At 34.1% G+C, this 21683-nt stretch overlaps 3 protein-coding genes across 11 annotated transcripts; 2 read left to right on the top strand and 1 right to left on the bottom strand.

The window, feature by feature from the left end:
* Positions 1-243: 243 nt before the first annotated feature.
* Positions 244-9636, top strand: LOC107718580 (transmembrane protein 205). 8 transcript variants are annotated; one of them, XM_016525726.1, is made up of 5 exons: positions 244-752; positions 6045-6153; positions 6239-6402; positions 7531-8203; positions 8767-9635. In XM_016525726.1, exons 2-4 carry the CDS (start codon positions 6054-6056, stop codon positions 7831-7833), a joined length of 567 nt encoding a protein of 188 aa, XP_016381212.1. In that variant the 5' UTR covers positions 244-752; positions 6045-6053; the 3' UTR covers positions 7834-8203; positions 8767-9635. The 8 variants fall into 8 exon arrangements, with proteins under 8 accessions (XP_016381212.1, XP_016381209.1, XP_016381211.1 ...); XM_016525723.1 differs by having other exon boundaries at positions 244-761; XM_016525725.1 differs by lacking the exon at positions 244-752 and adding an exon at positions 5418-5432.
* On the bottom strand, positions 1673-3920 carry LOC107718581 (transcription elongation factor 1 homolog). 2 transcript variants are annotated; one of them, XM_016525730.1, is made up of 4 exons: positions 3813-3920; positions 3206-3327; positions 3038-3108; positions 1673-2182 (listed from the first exon to the last, which is right to left on the bottom strand). In XM_016525730.1, the coding sequence occupies exons 2-4, from the start codon at positions 3319-3321 to the stop codon at positions 2118-2120; spliced, it is 252 nt and encodes an 83-aa protein (XP_016381216.1). In that variant the 5' UTR covers positions 3322-3327; positions 3813-3920; the 3' UTR covers positions 1673-2117. The 2 variants fall into 2 exon arrangements, with proteins under 2 accessions (XP_016381216.1, XP_016381217.1); XM_016525731.1 differs by having other exon boundaries at positions 3859-3882.
* A 746-nt stretch (positions 9637-10382) lies between the features above and the next one.
* Positions 10383-21224, top strand: LOC107718632 (ras-related protein Rab-3A-like). The gene is made up of 5 exons (XM_016525800.1): positions 10383-10569; positions 14059-14292; positions 19086-19204; positions 19301-19425; positions 20420-21224. Exons 2-5 carry the CDS (start codon positions 14059-14061, stop codon positions 20602-20604), a joined length of 663 nt encoding a protein of 220 aa, XP_016381286.1. The 5' UTR covers positions 10383-10569; the 3' UTR covers positions 20605-21224.
* Positions 21225-21683: the final 459 nt, after the last annotated feature.

Genomic DNA, 21683 nt, shown 5'->3' with positions numbered 1-21683 from the left:
TTCTTTAAAACAGCAAAAACATTGTTTTCAACATTAATAGTAAGAAATGTTTCTTGAGCATCAAATCAGCATATTATACTAATTTCTGAAGGATCATGTGACACTGAAGACTGGAGTAATGATGCTGAAAATTCAGCTTTGATCACAGGAATAAACTACATTTTTAAATATATTCAAGTGAAAAAAAAACAATTATTTTAAATAATAATATTTCACAATATGACTATATTTTTACTATATTTCTGGTCAAATAAATGCAGTCTTAATGAGCACAAAAGACTTTTAAAATGATATCTTAATTATTCCAAACTTCTGACCCATAGTGTAATTTAAGTGGATTTGGTCACACCAGCAGCTTTTATGGTGTGCACATTTTAATAGGTTCCATGATGCTTTTTTAATTGGATGGAGGAAGAGGAAATCCACCAAAGATGCCCCACTACTGCCAATTTCCTGAAGAAACTTGGATGAACTTAACCTAACTACTGCATCTAGGAGATTGTCTGGGTTTTGGCGTTTAACTATAAGCTTCAAAACAACGTTTAAATAATGTCGATTTTGCATAATTGTTTGAAAAGGTGTTAACCCTGCTCCAACACACCTGCTTGTAGTTCTCAAGCAATTCCGAAGGTGTTGATTAGCTGGTTCAGATGTGTTAAATAGAGCTGCAGGAACCAAGTTAGAAAGCCCTGCCCTTAAACGCTGACTCACTGACAGGAACGCTATTGGAGGATGTTGATCCAGGAGCTGGGGTAAACACAGTAAGCTTCTTCATTCATCATACTAAGAAAATGAGAAATCCAAAATGGCCAGAGGTTCTAAAATCTCAAGGTTTCAGAGATGTCTTTTGTAGTACAGAATAGTATTTCATCAAGCTACAGATGGTCCACAAAGCAGTTCATCTACATTCTTTTAATAAATATAATACAGTGCAGTTGTTTAAAGATATTTTATAATTAATTAAGCTAGTATTATGACTGTTTATAGGGAGGATTTGGGGCAGTCTGGCCAAAAATATTTCAAAACTTTTTTTGATTCAGTTTATCCTTTATAAAAGTAAATCGACATAGACAAATAGAGAACTACTGTTAACATTTTTTTTCATTACCTAATCATACTGTGAAAAATCATGTGAACCAAAACTGACTTAAATTGCAATGGCACTTTTTTTTTTTTTTTTTTTTAGAAAAATGACTGTCTCTCCGAAAGACTATATAGGAATGCTTCCGTAAACTTGCATATATGCGAGCGTTATTTTAGCCTGCCAAACCTGATACTCAATTATCAAAGCGACCGATCATAACACAAGCAAGACCTGCTCATGATTTAGGATGGTTGGGAGTCTACATATAAAATAAGTTTTAATGTGCAGAGTTAATATATTTAGCTATTTTAAACTAAATAGTTTTGACATGACTAGATTTCGCCTCATCATGTAATTCAGTTATTGAAAATATTACAGATTTGTATATTTCATTTATATATCGTTGTGTGTGTTAAGGAATGTCATTGTTTTGCATTGCCGCTGGGAACAGCCGAACACAAGATCATAAAACAGTGAATCTCTCTTTTGTTGATGTAGCGTGTCCCTCTTGCATCAATGCTTCTAATGTCTTTATTTATGAGGCTTACCAACAATGGCTGAGCAAGTGAAAAACTAATAAATCACTATTTTCAAATGATTTGTCTTTATTTTCATGAAACGGAAATGTTTGTAACATTACATTTTAACCGATCGCACAACAGAAACAGACCAGTTTTCCACAAGAGAGAATATGCAAATGATTTATTGATACTACATGGTCTTATAAAAACCTAAATTGTAAAATACACAAGACGAACTAAAAGATTAGAAACCAATGAAAACAGAAAAACAGCTATTTGGAAATTAATGACATCGGTTGCATTTTCTCAGCATTTCTGTAACACTAAACAAAAGGGAAAAGGCTGGATTTGAAACCATCTTCAATGTTGCCTGAACCTCCTTCTGTGGCTTTATTAGATCATTCTTTCAGCTTCAATTCAACATTGAACAGTGAATCAATACTGAAGTTTCAAACAAACAAACTAAAGTCTTTAAGTGTATTTGGTCATCTGTGACATTTGACCCTGCAAAACTACTGATTGGCTGCTTCACAAGCGTCTATCCAATCACTGTACACGTCCACCGGCTCTGAGAGATCTGAGAGAGAGATTAAGGACAAGAACCAACATCACATTAAACAAATAATTCACCCAAAAATGAAAACTTGCTGAGAATTTACACACCCTCAGGCCATCCAAGATGTAGATGAGTTTGTTTCTTCATCAGAACAGATTTGGAGAAATGTAGCATTACATGACTTGCTCACCAGTGGATCCTCTGCAGTGAATGGGTGCCGTCAGAATGAGGGTCCAAACAGCTGATAAAAACATCACAATAATCCACACCACTCCAGTCCATCAGATAACAATCTTGTGAATTGGAAATCTGCATGTTTGTAAGAAACAAATTAATCTTTAAGTCATTGCTTCCGGCTAAAATACGAGTCCTCTATCCATATTCTCCAGTCACCTCGTCTGAATCAGGAGAGAAATATGCACAGATCAAGCACCGTTTACAAGAGAAAACATGATAAAGTTCTAAACAAATATTCAGGTAGATTTTGATGTGAGAGGACAACAAGGGATGAACTTTTTCACTGGATGAAGCGTTATTATGGATTATGGACCGATATTTTGGTCAGAAGTGAAGGTTTAATTTTAAAACCTCTTAATTATGGATTTGTTTCTTATACAAACATGCCGTTTTTCACTTCACAAGACAATAACTGATGGACTGGAGTGGTGTGGATTACTTGTGGATTATTGTGATGTTTTTATCAGCTGTTTGGACTCTCATTCTGACGGCACCCATTCACTGCAGAGGATCCTTTGGTGAGCATGTGATGCAACTATTCCTTTATTAATAATATACATCATGCAATAAATACAGTTACTCATACTCTTTTAATTTATCAAATACATGTCTGTTTCAGTTAGGTTTTGAGAAGGATACAGGTTATTGGTGTCTGGAATTCCTCTAGACACACAGTACAGGATATTATCCCCGTATTTCGACTTCGCTCCCTGGAATAAAGTAAAAATGTTGAGCGTTAGTGATTTTTTTTTTTTTTTTTTGCATGCAAAAGATCTTAAAGTAACACTTAAGGAGTTTTATTCTTACATCTTAACGTCACATGATTTCTCGTGGTTACAGAAGGGGCAGGTAAACTGGGTGTCCAGGTTTCCCGTCATCTTTTTCTTGGGAGGGGGTTTTCTCTTCGACTTTCTGCGTCCCATCTTTTCCTTCATGGAGGATATAAAGCACAAATAAAATCAGATTAAAGATACTTTAAAGCAATCTTTAAATACATGAACATTAAATGAAGGAGCTGCTTGTGTCAAATATACACAAACAGAAGCAACAGCCTCTTGCAACCATGAGGTTTACAACATAAACACAGATCAAGGTAACCTTTATGTGATGACATTTAGCATCTAAAAATAATGTGCAATTCATATACATTCTTTCTGATATGAGATTAAACCACATTGACTGTGTATTTTTGTCTCAAACTGACAAACAATTAAACCGTTTTGTGATATTTGAAAGGTGTTCTAGGTTCTAAGCAACATATACACAGAAAAACAAACACAATCAGTAAAATGGAAATACAATGAAAACCCTAGCAAAACCATATGGTAAAAACACTCACGATAATACGTTATACTTAAACATTTAAGAAAGACATTATGCTTAAACAACAACAAAACCAAAACAAATCTCTTACCAAACTGCGATTAATGAGAGGCGACTCTGAGAAAACCAGCACTCACCGTCTACAAAAAAATAAACAGAAGATTTACTTTCGCTCGGTCTTCTTCTTCTTCTTTGGAATTTTTTGGCGTATTCCGCACCATAGGCACATACCGCCACCAACTGTTTCTAATCATACATGGATGATAGTCCCGCCTCTATACATATATATATATTTTTTTTAATTGTTAATTTTATTTCGGGCTCACCCAAGCTGTATTTCTGGCTGCTGCGTGTTCAGCTCCCATGCCAAAAAAAACAGCTTGTGTGTTCCCCTATTCCTTTGCTTTGCTTATTTATTTAACTATCAAATTCGCTTATTTAATCCTGTTTCTACTATATCTACTATATATTTTATTACTTTAATACTTTCAATACCTTCTCTTAATCCTTTTCCTAATATCCAATTTATCTTCTTTTTTCTTTATTATTACCATTTAAGTTCATCATTTTAATTATCTCTATATTATATTTCCGACATTTTAATATTACATGTTCAACGGTTTCTATTACCCCACAAAAAGCACATTTACCTGTAATATGTTGACCTATTTTGTATAGTGATGCATTTAGTCCTGTGTGCCCAAATTGTAATCTATTTAAAATCACCTCTACATCTTCTAAAATGGAATACTTCTTTCTTCCGCTCGGTCAAATGGCCCTTCAGTTTAAAAGCGGATCGGATCTAATGTTAAACACCAGAACTACAACAGAGTTCAAAACTGAGTTTATTTGGGGAGCGAAAACGGTGTATAATTTCAATGAATATCATTGTGTTCATTCGGTGCGCATTTTTTTTTCCAGGATTCTTTGGTGAATAAAAAGTTTAAAAAGACCAGCATTTATTTAAAATATAAAAAAATTCTAACAATATAAGTTTTTATTATCACTTAATTAACACATACTTGCTGAATAAAAGCGTTCATTTCAGAATCCTGAAAAAAGTATCACAGGTTCCATAAACATATTAAGCAGCACAACTGTTTCCATTATTGATAATAAATCAGCATATCAGAATGATTTCTGAAGGATCATGTGACACCGAAGACTGGAGAAATGATGCTGAAAATTCGGCTTTGATCACAGGAATAAATTATATTTTAAAGTATAGTAAAATATCAGAACTGCAATATTACACATTAAATTCATTACATGAGTATAAACAAACTATAATTCAATTGTTTTAAGAAAATCAAAAGTCTGTATTCTACCTATATAAAATTGAAATAAAATAATTAAACTAAATAAAAATAACTTAACAATGACAAAAGCACAAAATTACTAAAACTTTCAAATTAAAATGAAAACTTAAATATAAAAATAAAAGGTAATTCAAAATATGAATAAATACTATAATAGTACATACATTATACTAAAGCAACACTGACTGTTATATTACTGTTATAACTTAAAATATCATCTATATGAATTAATGATTTCATGTTAGTTATCTGCTAGAGTTAATTAGTTACAATTTTGGGTGGGCGTCAGACAGACAAGCAGCTCCTTGCATCGTGATTGGATGACATACGTCCATATATTTGAATAAGAGAGCGTGATTGGGTGGTGTGAGCACGGGGGCGGGACTAACAGGGTAGGTGTGATATCGAGCAAAAGGAGCTGACATTTTGTGCAGAAGATATACTTCGAAACTGATCGTAGAAAAAGACCTGTATAAAACGACTCAAAACTCGGGTACTTTCTATAGACCGACGGAACTGACATCGAGAAGGAAATTGGTTCAGTGCGTCACTGCTTGCGTAAGTAACAGAGAAATTGCGTGAACGACTATCGCGGAAGTCTTGTAAACGTGCTGTTGTCATTTTCTTATTAACGGGTCAAGTAAAGTAAACTGGTGCAAATTATATTAGCGGATCCAAAAGCATAACCGATCAGGATCATCGGTAAGGTTTTTAGGCGCAAAAACTACAGGATCTGTTTTGCGATTGTATGTTGTTCTCGACAATTTTATCAACATCAGTACATACACACAACTCTTATCTATACTGACACACTTTAAATGTATGTGCAGGCATAACGGCATAATGCATGTTATATAATTTGTGAAATGTTCTGCATATATAGCTTTATATTTAGATGAGATTGTTAATCTTTATGTATTCTAATGCAGATTTTTTGAGACCTCTTTATTTGGAACATGCTGATTATTTATTTTTTATTATTATTAATATTATTCAATTTTCAGAAGTTAATTATGGCTACTGAGGGAGACCCAACTGGCTTTGTGAAAGTGCTTCACCTTCTGGTGATTTCTTTCATCTGGGGAATGCAGGTGTGGGTGTCTTTCATAGCAGGTAAATTAATATACGCAAGTGTTATGATAATTGTATCATAATATAACATGCCATATGTACTTCTAATTCCTCTTTATATTTTCAGGTTTTGTGCTGATTTCCCAGGTATCCATGCACACGTTCGGTCTTGTGCAAAGCAAGTTATTCCCATTTTATTTCTATTGTCTGCTGGGTGGAAATGCAGTCAGTCTGGCCATATTTGCTGTGTACCACCCTAGAGAACTGCTGGACTGGCATGAGGGCATACAGGTGACCAATCAAAACTTTATGCATTCTGCATGATTCATTAAAGGAATATTTGCTGAAAATGTGCTCTCAGGCCATTCAAGATATAGATTCAGTTTGTGTCTTCATAGGAACAGATTTTGAGAAATTTGTCATTGCATCACTTGCTCACCAATGCTAGAGAACTGCTGGACTGGCATGAGGGCATACAGGTGACCAATCAAAACTTTATGCATTCTGCATGATTCATTAAAGGAATATTTGCTGAAAATGTGCTCTCAGGCCATTCAAGATATAGATGCAGTTTGTGTCTTCATAGGAACAGATTTTGAGAAATTTGTCATTACATCACTTGCTCACCAATGGATCCTCTGCAGTGAATGGGTGCCGTCAGAATGAGAGTCCAAACAGCTGATAAAAACATCACAATAATCCACAAGTAATCCACACCACTCCAGTCCATCAGTTAATGTCTTGTGAAGCGAAAAGCTGCATACTTGTAAGAAACAAATCCATCATTACGACATTTAAACTTTATCGCTTCTGGCTAAAACATGAGTCTGTAACCCATAATAACGCTTCCTCCAGTGAAAAAGCCCATCCCATGTTGTCCTCTTTACATCAAAATCCACCAACACATTTGTTTAAAACTGTCCTGGACTGTTTTCACTTGTAAACAGTGCTTGATCTGTGCATATTTTTCTCCCGATTCAGATGAGGTGATTTTAATTTTTTTTTTTTACAAGAGAAAGCAATATTATAGATAGAGGTCTCATATTTTAGTTGGAAGCAACGGTTTAAAGTTAAAAACACCTTAATGATGGATTTGTTTCTTACAAACATGCAGCTTTTCACAAACTGTTAATTGATGAACTGGAGTGGTACGGATTACTTGTGGATTATTGTGATGTTTTTATCAGCTGTTTGGACTCTCATTCTGACGGCACCCATTCACTGCAGAGGATCCACTGGTGAGCAAGTGATGCAATGCTACATTTCTCCAAATCTGTTCTGATGAAGAAACAAACTCATCTACATCTTGGATGGCCTGAGGGTGAGCACATTTTCAACAAATCTTTGTTCCTCTTTCCTCATTTTGTTTCCATTCCTTTAAACAACCCTCTCTCGCTCTGTTTTTATTTTTCTGAGCAGATGACTCTTTTCTTTGTGGCTGTGATCATGGCCGGCCTGAACGCGCAGTGGTTTGGTCCATCTGCCACAGAGAGCATGCTGGTCATGCAGGAGATCGAGAAGGAACACGGTCTGGGAAATCAGGTGGGTATGAGCTCCAATAAGGAAGGATACGCCAAACTCCGTGAGCAGGACCCAAAATACAAGGAGCACAGGACCACCTTCTACCGCTACCACGGTCTGTCCAACCTCTGCAACCTCATAGGCTTTTTCTCCACTACCATCAATCTCATTTACCTGGCCCTCCATTTGGGAACTATATGAGTGTGTTGCGTGTCTTTGAGAAAGAGTGCAGTCTGACAGATATTTTTAGAGAATTATCCCGTATATGTTCTCTCTTTTTGTCAGACTGATTTGTATAACAATAATGCTTCCAGGTTTTATACAACAAGAGTGTTTAGTGTTCGTTAAGGTTAAAAGAACCAAATTCAGACCCCTTGACGAGAGCCAAAAGTGAACCGAGTGAAAAGAGCCCAGTTGATTTTGTATTTACAGTCCCTAAAAGTGGACTCTCACTTAGAAATGTTAGGAATCATGTGGACATTTTTTGACTTATAAAAAAAAAAAAAAATCTCTATATAAGGCATAATTCTTGTGAATTGCTTTCAGACAAAGGATAAAACACGTTTTTTAGGTCTGGGGAATCAGGTGGGTATGAGCTCCAATAAGGAAGGATACGCCAAACTCCGTGAACAGGACCCAAAATACAAGGAGCACAGGACCACCTTCTACCGCTACCATGGTCTGTCCAACCTCTGCAACCTTATAGGCTTTTTCTCCACTACCATCAATCTCATTTACCTGGCCCTCCATTTGGGAACTATATGAGTGTGTTGCGTGTCTTTGAGAAAGAGTGCAGTCTGACAGATATTTTTAGAGAATTATCCCGTATATGTTCTCTCTTTTTGTCAGACTGATTTGTATAACAATAATGCTTCCAGGTTTTATACAACAAGAGTGTTTAGTGTTCGTTAAGGTTAAAAGAACCAAATTCAGACCCCTTGACGAGAGCCAAAAGTGAACCGAGTGAAAAGAGCCCAGTTGATTTTGTATTTACAGTCCCTAAAAGTGGACTCTCACTTAGAAATGTTAGGAATCATGTGGACATTTTTTGACTTATAAAAAAAAAAAAAATCTCTATATAAGGCATAATTCTTGTGAATTGCTTTCAGACAAAGGATAAAACACGTTTTTTAGGTCTGGATCCTATGACGTTTTTTTATTTTGTAAACCTGCTCAGCCATTTTAAATGATATTATTATTATTGATTTTAACAGTATTTCTCCCTACTTTAAAATGCTTCAAAGTGGGTAATTGCACTGGATCTGTTTATAATAAACAGACCGTCTATTTAAACTTACATTAGTGATATTATAGCCGTTTATGATTGCTTAAAGAACGTGTTTTAATTTGTTGGTGAAGTATGTACTATAATTCTTACCTGTTTTTGCCTTTATGCTTCACATTGTGAACAATACATATATTTTCCCACTGGAGGGCCGTTTGTGGAAAGGCTCTTGGTAATGAGAGGACCAGTTTTAGGATTGTCTATCATAAAATGCTGTTTACATTTCCTATAGAATGAATGACACTATAATGGCAATTAAACTCTATGGAAAAAGCAATGAATAGTAAATGAACTTTGTAAACATGATGTTTGAACAGCAAAGTAAACTTCCTTTTATCACTGGACCTGGAGAAGAATGCTGTTGAAGATTCAGTGACACAAATGTGATTCCGTTGATTTTTCTGCATATTCAAACCTTTGCTGTGAATATTAGTTATTTTTATTTTTAGTGTTTCATACCGTTTTTATCCTATTTTTCCTTTTAATTATAAGAAAGCAAACTTTATTTGTGTGTGTTTGTGTCCGTTGGGAATCTTGGTCATTTTTAGAAAGCAAACTGACAGTTTTTTTGTTTGTTTATTACTGACACTGAACAAGCATTTATTCAGTTAAAGAAATATCAAACACCTGTGCTTATTGAGTTTTAATTAAAATAAATAAATAAAATTTACTGCAAGTACTCTGAAAGAGTTGTTCCAGACATCTAGTAACAAGTGTTGTGTTTTTATTAGCATTTACAGCTTTTTTTACTGCAGCTATACATACATGCTGACCAGAATTCAGTGACACATACATGAGAGGAAGTGCAAAGGAGTATTCCAATGAATGTCGTTTCATTAATTCTGCTATAGTGATAATACCCTATTCACAAAAAAAAAAACTTAAATACCTTTTGTGCATGATTGTGACCAATTTGGTGCCATTAAAGGAATAGTTCACCTTCAGTTGCTGGTTCCCATTGACTTGCATAGTGTTTTTTTCCCCACCATACTATGGAAGTCAATGGGGACGGACCAGCAACTGAAGGTGAACTATTCCTTTAGCTTGATTTGCATTTCATAAGTTGGAATTTGAATTGAATTGTCCACAACTCACAGGATGTAATGGCATTCTGGGAAATGAAGTGTTTTTTCACCCTAGTAGTAATGAAAAATGTGTTTTAAAAAACTATTTATTATTTAGTAAAAGTCTATGCGTTTATCTGCAAGACTGATAAACATTACAACTTAAAGACTTGTAAAAAAAATAATCAATTTTCTGATTTTTTAAATTCCTACTTCCGTACATTAAAATGTAAATTGTAATTCTGCATTCTGTTTACTAGCTCAGTTCAAATTCAATAATCGAATTGAAAATTAAAAGGTATTTCAAATGATAGACAGATGATAGATAGATATTTTTTATTTTACATTTGCTATATCATTAAAGTATTTGCAGAAAAGTTTGTAAAGAGGAAGAAAAAGAACTGAGGTGCTTCGGGACGTAGCTGGAAGCTGCTGTGTAAACACTTCAGATCCGGGAGCTCCGTCACGCTCGCACGCACGCACACTCGAACACAATCACAAACGCACCGACGGAGTTACACTCGCGTTTCCACGCGAGGAAGTCCCGGTCCCGGAGCACGAGATAAACCGCCGAGTATCCGTGTGAAGGTAAGAACCTCTTTTAATTGAGTTTTTGCGTTTGAGAGTCATTTTGACCATCATGCACCTTTCTCTGTCTCCGAAAGGGAACAGCTTTATGAACTTTGGGTCATGCAGCACATGAACCGTTAACATTTTGTTCATCATGCCATCGTGATTATGTCGTCGTTGTTCTTTCAAACAGTTTAGAACGCCAGAGAGTGAGGATTCGAATTCAGTCCAGATTTAGGTTGAGAACTGAACAGCTGTGTACATAAACAATGACACTACCACATTCTTCCACGAGTCTCTTCTTTTGAATACCATGTAAATACCTTTCTAGGTAGGCCTACATATCAAAGTATTATACGATTCTGTACCATGGTACTTTTTTTGCTAGGAAAAAAGTTCTTATGTTCCGTATTTATGTAAACCTCCTGCATGCATGGATTAAACAACAGGTTATTTAGTTACATTCATTAGATTTTAAGAAATGCAGTTGTGTGATTGTCACCTTTGAATCAGTCTGCAGTGAATAAAAGCAAACTGTGTCCTGTTTAATTCCATTTAACTGGATCACAGCTGTGCACATCTGCCAGACGATCAGTATCATGGTAACCAGAGACCCTGTCCCTCAAAGCACTGTTGGGCCCTCTGGTGTAAGTGATGGAGTCAGTGTCACAGATCACTGATTTATAGCATGTCTGAGAAGGACATTAAAACCAGCTGAGGTGAATTTTGGTCCTGCCGGGTGTAGATCTGATATTCAACAAATCTGCTCTTTACAGTGTTGCAACTGTGATATAGACCAAAAAAAAGTGAAGCACTTACAATGGAAGTCTATGAGGCAAGATATTCCCATAAGGTTTAAAACAGAACTGTGTTATTTTAATATAATTGATTATGATTATATCACATGTCATGCATAATATACAGTGTTTACTGTTTATCAGAAAGTCTTATTGAAACTGAAGAAAGAAGCCTGCATTGCAACTGAGAAAAATCTAAAGCATCCAGTTTGAACTGGGATCAAATTTAATTTTTCTTAAAATTGTACCATGGTGACCATAGTTTATAGCAAATAAAATGGTGGTAACTTGGTATTATTCACAATTGTCATCAAAACGGATTTTTGGATTTGAGACTTTAGTCTTTGCAACTTTACAGATCTTCTTTATGCACCAAGAGCTTGTAACACTTCAAAGAGAAAGGAAAAATTGAAATCGCATCATATGACCCCTTTAAAAGCTTCTTGCATAGTTGAAGGTGATGGCATATGAAGTTAATATTTTAGTAGGTCTGTATTATTAGTGTGAAATATTAAGCTCTGATTCTATGCAGATTAAAGTAATGTTAATGGGGGGAAGGGGTTCCATACAGCCCATAGCATTATTGATTTGTGTCTCTCATGGGACAAGTGGGATGGGATTCGGTGTTCTTACTAATGGACAAAGAGCTGTGCTGAGTGCCGTTCGGTATAAAACCGTTATATTGAGCTGTGAAATGAATGGTGAGCATAGATCGGGTCTGTTTTATGGTGTTGTTTTAGGGTTTCATCCAGACACGCATCTGAACTGCAGAAATGATATTAAATGAAGCGGTAACAAAGTAGCTTGAGAGATTTGGGGTGTCTTGTTGTTGAAGATCATGGAATAAAATCCACTTTCATTGACATCTCTGGCTTCAGTTTTAGTATTGAAAGGCCTCATGCAGCCGGTGCACATGCTCAACACGTGACAAGACTTTTCAGCTTAAGATCCTTTGAGAATATAAGACCTTAGAAAGTACAGTTTTACTCAATTTTAATGTTTCATTTGAACAACAAGGCAATAACAGCAAGTGAAAACATTGTTTAATGGAAACGTATGCATGTAGTTTTTGCATATAACTATAAATGTAAATAATTGTGAAGAAAAGGTGATTCTGAGTTTTGTGATTTTTGACATTTAATCATTGTTTGCAAAATTACTTAAAGTGATAGTTCACAAGAAATATGTTGATTGATGTTGGTTTAGTCAGATAGACTACATTCACTTTCACTGTACACGACAATTCAAAAGTTTGAGTTCGGTAAGAATTTTTAATGTTTTAGCCTGTTCTGCTCACCAAGGCTGCATTTATTTAATGGAAAATACAGTAAAACAGCAATATTATGAAATATTATTACAATTTAAAATAACTGTTTTCTATGTGAATATATTGTAAAATGTAATTTATTCATGATCAGAGCTGAATTTTCAGCATCATTACGCCAGTCTTCAGTGTCACATGATCCTTCAGAAATCATTCTAATATGCTGATTTGCTCCTTCTTATCATTATGAAAACAGTCGTGCTGCTTAATATTTTTGTGGAAACTGTGATACATTTTTTTCAGCATTCTTTGATGAATACAAAGTTCAAAAGAACTATTTGAAATAGAAATCTTTTGTAACATTATAAATGCCATTACTCTCACTTTTGATTGATTTAATGCATCCTTGTTGAATAAAAATATTAATTTCTTATTAAAAAAAAGAAGCTATGAGTAAACAGTCCCTTTAACACATTCTGTGCTTGTTTTTATTAGAGCAATTTTCCTCTTAAAATAGGAAGACGTTTCAAAACCTCTAAAGTGTTTCTTGTTGTCTTACCCAATGATTTTGCAACCCTACCCTACACTGTAAACCTGACCGTTAGGATTAACCACCAGTTACAGACTTCTCAAAGCAGTGAGCACATGCTCATCAGAATCATTTTTCACCAAGTGTGTCTCTCCATGAGCGAGAGACCAACTCACCAACTCCACCAACTCACAGACTTGCCGTTCTAAATTACTATTGCAGTTGAGTTCAAAAAGATACTACCTAACAAGTGCTCTTGTGTCCTCGAGACAATATCTGCTGTGGGCAGTCACTCTCTTTGTTGTAACATCTCCACCTCTGGGGAGGAGTGGTGTTTGGAGTGCTCCGCTCCCCTTTTAATGGGTCTGTCTGCGCACTTTGTTGGTGGGCCCGTCACCATGGAGACCCTCTCCATCAGGCCCGTGAGGGTCTGATTGATCGGCTGGACGGTGGAGGGGTTTTATTTCCATTCCCAAGAGTTTGCCTGTTAGTTTGAGCTCTCGTGTCGGTGGACTGAAGCTTGTGCTCTGAGGGTAATCCGATACAGTATGTGTTTTCAGACCAGAACAGGTGATGTGTTTGAAGTCAACATGAAACAGCATTCGCAAACCTATTTTACTTCCGTAGTGTGACGTGTTTCAGAGTGAAACAGGATATTTGATGAGAAAATCTTGTATGGGACTGTTTTTGTTTGTTTGTTTGTGTTAAGTTTTGTTTTCATGTTGACTTTAAATGAGAAGCCAAATTTATTTGGAGATAGTTCAGTAATATTTCATATACTTTTATGTATTTAAATGTATCCAAATAAAATTAGAGGTCTTATGATAAGCAGAATTTAATTGATTTCTCAATCTTACCAAGTGGTTTTTGTATTCATTTTGAAATGAAATCTAAAGCACACTTTTTGTCTCTTTCAGATGGCATCAGTGACCGACTCGCGTCTCCAGCCGTCACAGAAAGACGCGGCTGACCAAAACTTCGACTACATGTTTAAAATCCTCATCATCGGCAACAGCAGCGTCGGTAAAACCAGCTTCCTGTTTCGCTATGCGGACGATTCCTTCACTTCAGCCTTCATCAGCACGGTGGGGATCGACTTTAAGGTCAAAACTGTTTTTCGCAACAACAAAAGAATCAAACTGCAAATCTGGGTAAGTGTGGTTGTCACCTGATCAGTCTGATGTCTTAAAATAATAGGAGAATCTGTTTTTGAACAATTTTAATGCAAGTTCAATCCCATCTACTCAAGTATTTTATTAAAACTATTTTTTTAATTATTACACTACCATTCAAAAGTTTTGGGTCAGTATGTTTTTAAAAGAAGTCTCTTATGTTCACCAAGGCTACATTTGTTTGATCAGTAAACTACAGTAAAAACAGTAATATTGTGAAATATTATTACAATTTTCAGCAGCATTACTCCAGTCTTCAGTGTCACATGATCCTTCAGAAATCATTCTAATATCCTGATTTGTTGCCCAATAAATATTTCTTGTTATAATCAATGTTGAAAACGGTTTTTGCTGCTTAATAGTTTATAACATTTATTTTTCAGGAGTCTTTGATGAATAGAGAGTTCAAAAGAACCAAATTTATTTAAAATAGGTTTATTTTCTAATATAAAAATGAAAGATTTTTTTTTATTCATTTGTCATACCACAGGACTATGCTAAATTAACTAGAGAAGCATAAACGACTCTTAACTTTTATAAAGAATATCTCTTTGGATTTGAGACTATAGTCTTTGCAACTTTACAGATCTTCTTTATGCACCAAGAGCTTGTAACACTCCAATGAGAAAGGAAAACTTGAAATCGCATCATATGACCCCTTTAAAAATGGTGAAAGGCATAAAAATATTGAGCACTTTAATATATTTGTAACCTAAAATAATGATTTTGATTTAAAAAATGAGCACATTATGTCAACTACCCACATTTCTGTTTCTATTTTGTTTCCTTTTGTGGACTTAGGCTGGGTTAGAGATGATAAATTTTGTTCTTTTGCAGTGAAAAGATTTTCTAGGTTTCTGCAGCTGTAGTTAAAGTGAACGATCAGATGTTGCAGGAAAGGTCTATGTATCCAGTGATGATTCAAGATGCATTTTCTAATTGTAGATTCAAACCTGTTTATTTGAAGATTTTACAGTTTTGAAAGAGTTCATGTGGTCTGAACATGTAATTTGTTGCTTCACCATGTTTTTATGTCTAGTCTTCTGCCCCTCATCATATTTGAGGCCACTAATGTGTACTGTAGTGTAAAACTAGTTTGTGTTATTCATGGAAATATCATGAAATTGTGTTTCAAGCCTGGATAGATCATGGCAATTAATGAAATCTTAAAAAGTCATGAAAAATGCATCTGAATATACATGTTTGTAGTTATTTATACCATGGTCTGTCTGAATACTCAATTCTGATTGGCTGGCAGGTATGCATTAAGTTAGAGATAATGCATGGCTAGCTGTGCATTACCCCTTATATATATTTAGCTCTAACACTTTTAATTGGCTCAAAACCACGCCTTCTAAGTACAATTTCTACAAATTGTTTTTAAAACCCTAATCACAAATCACTGGAAAAGTCATTCATTAATCAAAAAGTGTGGAAACTGTGACATTACAAAGCATGAGTGTTTCATCATGTCAGTGGATCGGTCATGTTTGTGGTGGTAATTGCCAGACGCAGAATCGCTTAAAGGATAAAGGTTTGATGACTAACAGAGACCTTTGAGAATGTTTCATGCTTTGTTTGCATGTGAGCTTTAGGCTTTAAGTTTTAGCCTTAGGAACTGAAGGTCACATTACTGGTGTTATTAAAGAAAACATCTCAGAAAGCCATAATTATCAGCTGCAGAAGGGTGTGTAGATGTGCTGTAATGTCAGCTGCCGGCTGGTACGGTATTGTGAGTGGGAGTGAAGTCAGTAAATTCCTGCACAGCAGAGATGCTGCAGTGATCTCTAAAGCTGCAGATTAGCTGCATGCTGCTGTCTGCCTACTATTAACTACTAGTATGCATAAACAATAAAAACAGTAGCATAGTATTCTGTATGTGACAAAGTGCATACTACTTGTTACATACTATACTGTAGTATGCTATACATTTATCACATGACTCATTATGTGTAGGGTTATTTTAGTATCATTAAGATTTTTTTAGTATTTAGATTTTTTATATATATATATGTTTTTTTTTTTTACAAATTTTTACTGTTTTAGTAATTTTGTTTGTGTTTTTGTCATTTTTATTAGTTTGTTTTTTAATGTCTATATAGTTTTCATTCATTTTTATTTCAGTTTTAGTGCATCAAGATACACTAAATGAAATACAGTATGTTTTTAAAATAGCCTAAGTTTAGTTTTATTTCAATACACTGAAGTAAAATATGTTTTTTAATATATATATATATTAATCTAGTTGAAATTAATTTGATTTCAAGTAACAAAATTGTTTTATGGTTTTAGTTTTAGGTAACCATAATAACCCTGATGATGTTTAATTCAGCAATTGTCATAATTTTGCAAACATAAAAAGTTCAAGTTCATTTGATTTATATAGCACATTTACAACAGCCACTAGGCTGACCAGAGTGCTTTCCAGAGGAGCAAGATTAGAAGAGAATATAAAATACAAAAAAATACATAAAATATAACATACATAAACTATTATTTTGCATTTTAATCCAATTCTGTGTTACAACCTCACAAACCTGTGTTAAAACAGTGGCTGTTCAATCATAAGAGAAGGAGAATGTGGCTGATATCACTTCCAGTTAATTCGTCATAAATACTGGACATGAAGGTCAAGTCAATGCATTGTGGGATGCAGTATTTCATGCAGTGCTATGCTGTATACTGTAGTTCATCAGGTATTTTATGCATGCAAAATGTTTGCATACTGCACATACATACTATATATTGCAGAAATAGCAAGAGTATACTCTAAAAAATGCTGGGTTATATTTAACCCAGCATTTTTTAGAGTGTAGAATGCTATTGTGAATGTTATATTAGTCTAACTGGGGAACAAAATGGTGAAGAAACAATTTTCACTCAGAAATTGCTTGTAAATTTCATAAAGAAAGTAGTGGCAAGTAACACATTGAATTAAGCATGACATTTTGAAGTAGTTTTTACAGTGTGTTTTAGTTTAGAGATGAATGTGAGCTGGATGGCATTCAGCGTGTTTCGTCGTAATGTGTGCTTTGGCTCTGATCCAGTAACAGACAGGCTTGTGTGTGTTAGTTTGAGCCTCCTGGCCACACTGAACCTCTGCATCTGTCGGCTGTTGACTGTCTGTCCAACAAGACCCTGAGTTAGAAAGAGTTCTGCAGATGCACTGAAACACTTTTGATAGATAAAAAGGTTGCAATGCATTTTTGTAGCTCACTCTAATTGAAGAAATGTTTCTTATGCATAATTTAGAAATGAAAATAGGCTAGTGGTTGAAGATCCTTGAGGTTGTGGGTGCAAATCCTAAAAGGGGATATTATAGTGACATAGTGGACTGTGATTCATGCTTATGATTCATAAAGCATACATTAGCCGAATAGAAAATCATTGCATTTGTTTTGCACAGATTTTCTTTTTCTTGTCTCTTTGCACTTTGGTCTTTATAAATAATTCTAAACAAGAGAATAGTAATTGTGCTTGCATAATTATTGATCTAAATACATATTCATGCAGGGCACGTTTATTGTTTATTTCACCACTCTGTATTCTGATAAGTCTCACAGTTTTTTGTCCATCTGGCTGTTGACTGGAGCTCGTCTCTGCTGTTTGTCACTCTTGCCAAACATTAATGGATCATGTGTAAACCTGTGTGACCCACTGGTTGCCTAGGCAACACTTTCTCTCCTCCCTCTCTGATGATGGGATGGCTCTTCATGCAAATAAGTTTGGCCAGCAGGTTTCTAAGCGACGGCGCATAGTTGCTGTGCCAACCCAGGCCAATAGTCCATATGACTATGATGATTTTTAATTCCATTATTTGTATTTTTTATTTGCATAGATAGATAGATAGATAGAAAACACAAATTAAAATTTGAAAATAATTTGAAATTTGTTTATATGCTGTGTGTGTGTATATATATATATATATATATATATACATACATACATACATACATACACACATACACACACATATACATTAATATACATACTTCACATAATAATAATATCATATATTATTCACATATCATAAATATGTGTATTATTTTTATCTTTATAAATATAAAATTCAACAATTTTATGTTATTTAATTTTATATTATATTATTTATATATTTATTTTAAATACATGTATTACATAGAAGTGTAAATAAATATGTAATTTTGTATGTAAAATTAAATATACATGGATTTTGTATATATGCTATACATCATATAAATAGAAAATATATTAAATTAAATTACATTTAAAAATACAATTTATGCTAGATTGTTTATAAATATTTTTATTGCATTTGAGAAAATATGAATCGGTTTTAGTTTTAGTTTTTATTTATCTTATTTAGTTTTTATTTATATGCACAACATTTTAATTATTATAAATTATTTACAACGTTTTATATTACAATATACATTAATATATAAAAATACATATACTATGACTTATAAAATAATGTATACATATATTATTTTATTTATTTATTTATTTTGGTAGTTATTTTATCATCATTTGCATAAGGGTTATTAACAAGTTTTTTTCTTTGATGATTTAAAAAAAAAATATGTTAAATGGATTATCATAATATAACACAGACTTCTCAGATTTGACATCAGAATATAGTAGTGTTTCTTTGAAAAAAAACAACAACCCTTTTCTGCCATCTACTGGTCAATATAGGAAATGAAGACCATTTATCTCATCATCAGCCTCACAACCCAGGATGTTGAATCCATGCATATAATTAGGATTATTGTAATGATTATGTTGTTCAGGACACAGCCGGACAGGAGCGCTATAGAACCATCACTACAGCGTATTACAGAGGAGCCATGGGCTTCCTGCTAATCTACGACATCACAAACCAGGACTCGTTCAACGCCGTTCAGGACTGGTGAGTGACACACACACACACACACACACATGCATCTGTACATTATGTGTGTATTAAGAGTGTTTAATGTTCACGTCCTGCATGTTTGGCTCTTAGGGCCACTCAGATAAAGACATACTCCTGGGACAACGCACAGGTGATACTGGTGGGCAACAAGTGTGACTTGGAAGATGACAGACTCATTCCGACAGAGGACAGTCAGAGATTGGCTCAAGAACTCGGTGAGAAGATGCACATTACAACTTATTTTTAGCCTTTTTGCTGAAAAATCACAAGATTCAAACTCATTATCCATCTGATTCTCAATGTACACTAACTGCCATGCCACAGTTGCAGAAGTCCATTACTACATCTATTTCTATATCTATATCTACATCTGTATCTGTTTAAAAATAAGTATATGTAGTAGAACATTTTTCCAATGGAACATTTCCAAGGAATATTTCCACAAAATTGGTCTCCATTTATTTATTTATTTAACATATTTTGTTTTTAAATCCTCAAAGAAAAAAAAACTTGTTAATAACCCTTATGCAAATGATGATAAAATAACTACCAAAATAAATAAAATAATATATGTATGTATACATTATTTTATAAGTCATAGTATATATATATTTTACAAATTCAGTCATAAATTTATATATTAATGTATATTGTAATATAAAATGTTTTTAAATTTATAATCATTAAAATGTTGTGCATATAAATAAAAACAAAATAAGATAAATAAAATAAAATAAAAGCATTTTTTATAACTGATTCATATTTTTTTTAAATGCAATATAAATTATTATTAAATATTTATAAACAATCTGTTTTATTTATTTACCTCCCCACACCTCAATAATTTCCTTAAACAATCTATAAGTAAAATATATTATTATTAATTAAATTATTTATAAATAAGAGAAGTTTATAAATAAGTTAAATATTTATAAATATATGTAAATAAATGTATTTCATATATAAATAAATTAAATGTGTAATTTTGATTGTAAAATTGTATGTATCGTTTTTTTTCCCCCCAGTTTTAGCTATTTTTGTACATCAAGATAAACAAAATTAAATTGAGGAAATTTTTCCTCGGCAACTAGCTGAAATAAAAAGTTTATTTTATTTAACAAAAATAACAAAAATGTTTTTTTCATGGTTTTAATTTTGGTTTCTGTTAACTATAATAACCCTGGCTTTGCTTTTTTCTGGTTTCCACAGATTTCCAGTTTTTTGAGGCCAGCGCCAAAGACAACATCAACGTGAAGCAGGTTTTTGAGTGTCTGGTGGATGTGATATGTGAGAAGATGAATGAAAGTATGGACGGAGATGGTCCAGTGTCCAACCACAAAGACTCCAGTCCGCAGGACACGTCCTCTGAGGGACACGCCGGCTGTGCCTGCTAAAACACACTCTCTCCGTCTTTATCACGTAGAGAACTTCTCTTCACCTATTCACTGCTACTTGGGATAATCTTTGCTTTCCTTCTTTTAACCCAAACAGCATCTGCTAAACGCGCTCAGTGTTGTTTGTTGATGTGGATAGTCGAGATAGGATGGCGTGTGGATTGAAATCTGACTGCGCTAGTGATCTGCGTGTCTCCCCGTACGTATTCACGCGTGTATGTGCGTTTTAAAGGTCCATCCACACCCATTGCTCACGCTCTCACCCCGTTCTCCAGCTTTTCTCTGTCTTTCCCTCAAAAAGGCCACGTTTGGATGGATCTTTGTGGTTTTAGCACATGTCCTCTATCTCATCAGATACTGTAACGCCCACAGCCCTGAGTGGGCAGCTTCTGTATTGTCTATCTGGGTGTCCATCTGCTTTAAATTACAGTCCTAACAGCTCATTCGGCACTATTATGGAGATAAATGCACTGTGCTATTCTGATATGTGCAATCATGGGCTGTTGTTTGAAACTTATGAGAAATACCCACTCAAATCAGTGTTTTACTGTTGTTATTTTTTTTTTAAATAAGCGTTTTCTTAAATTATAAGATAGCAAATAAACTTTCTGCAACCCAAAATGTCCAGTATGCTGTCACAATGATTTATAATATCTTGTTATTCTTTTCGAACATTCTTAAAGGATTAGTTTACCCAAAAATGAAAATATGGTTTAATTTTACTCTCCGCCTCAGGCCATCCAAGCTGTAGACGAGTTTGTTTCTTTTTGGAGAAATGTAGCATTACATCACTCGCTCACCAATGGATGTTTGCTTCTTCACTGAGGTTGTGTTGTTATTAAAAAAACTCCATTAATTCTTTTTTTTAACAAAATGTTACGTATGATGTAATATTTTACATAATATGTTTACATAATGAAATATGGTGTAATTATGGTTCAATGAAATCTTAAATATTAAAACTAAACGATTCCTAAAATGAAAGCCTATTTTCTGCTTTCATTTTCATTTTTGTGTGTTTTCGTCATTTTTAGTAGTTTTTAATGTCTATATCGTTTTTATTCATTTTTATTTCAGTT

This window comes from Sinocyclocheilus rhinocerous, unplaced genomic scaffold (genome assembly GCF_001515625.1).
Source record: "Sinocyclocheilus rhinocerous isolate Xijiao unplaced genomic scaffold, SAMN03320098_v1.1 scaffold182, whole genome shotgun sequence".
NCBI lineage: Eukaryota > Metazoa > Chordata > Actinopteri > Cypriniformes > Cyprinidae > Sinocyclocheilus > Sinocyclocheilus rhinocerous.
The sequence above is the reverse complement of the archived record's forward strand: the minus strand, read 5'-3'. Positions and strand labels throughout refer to the sequence as shown.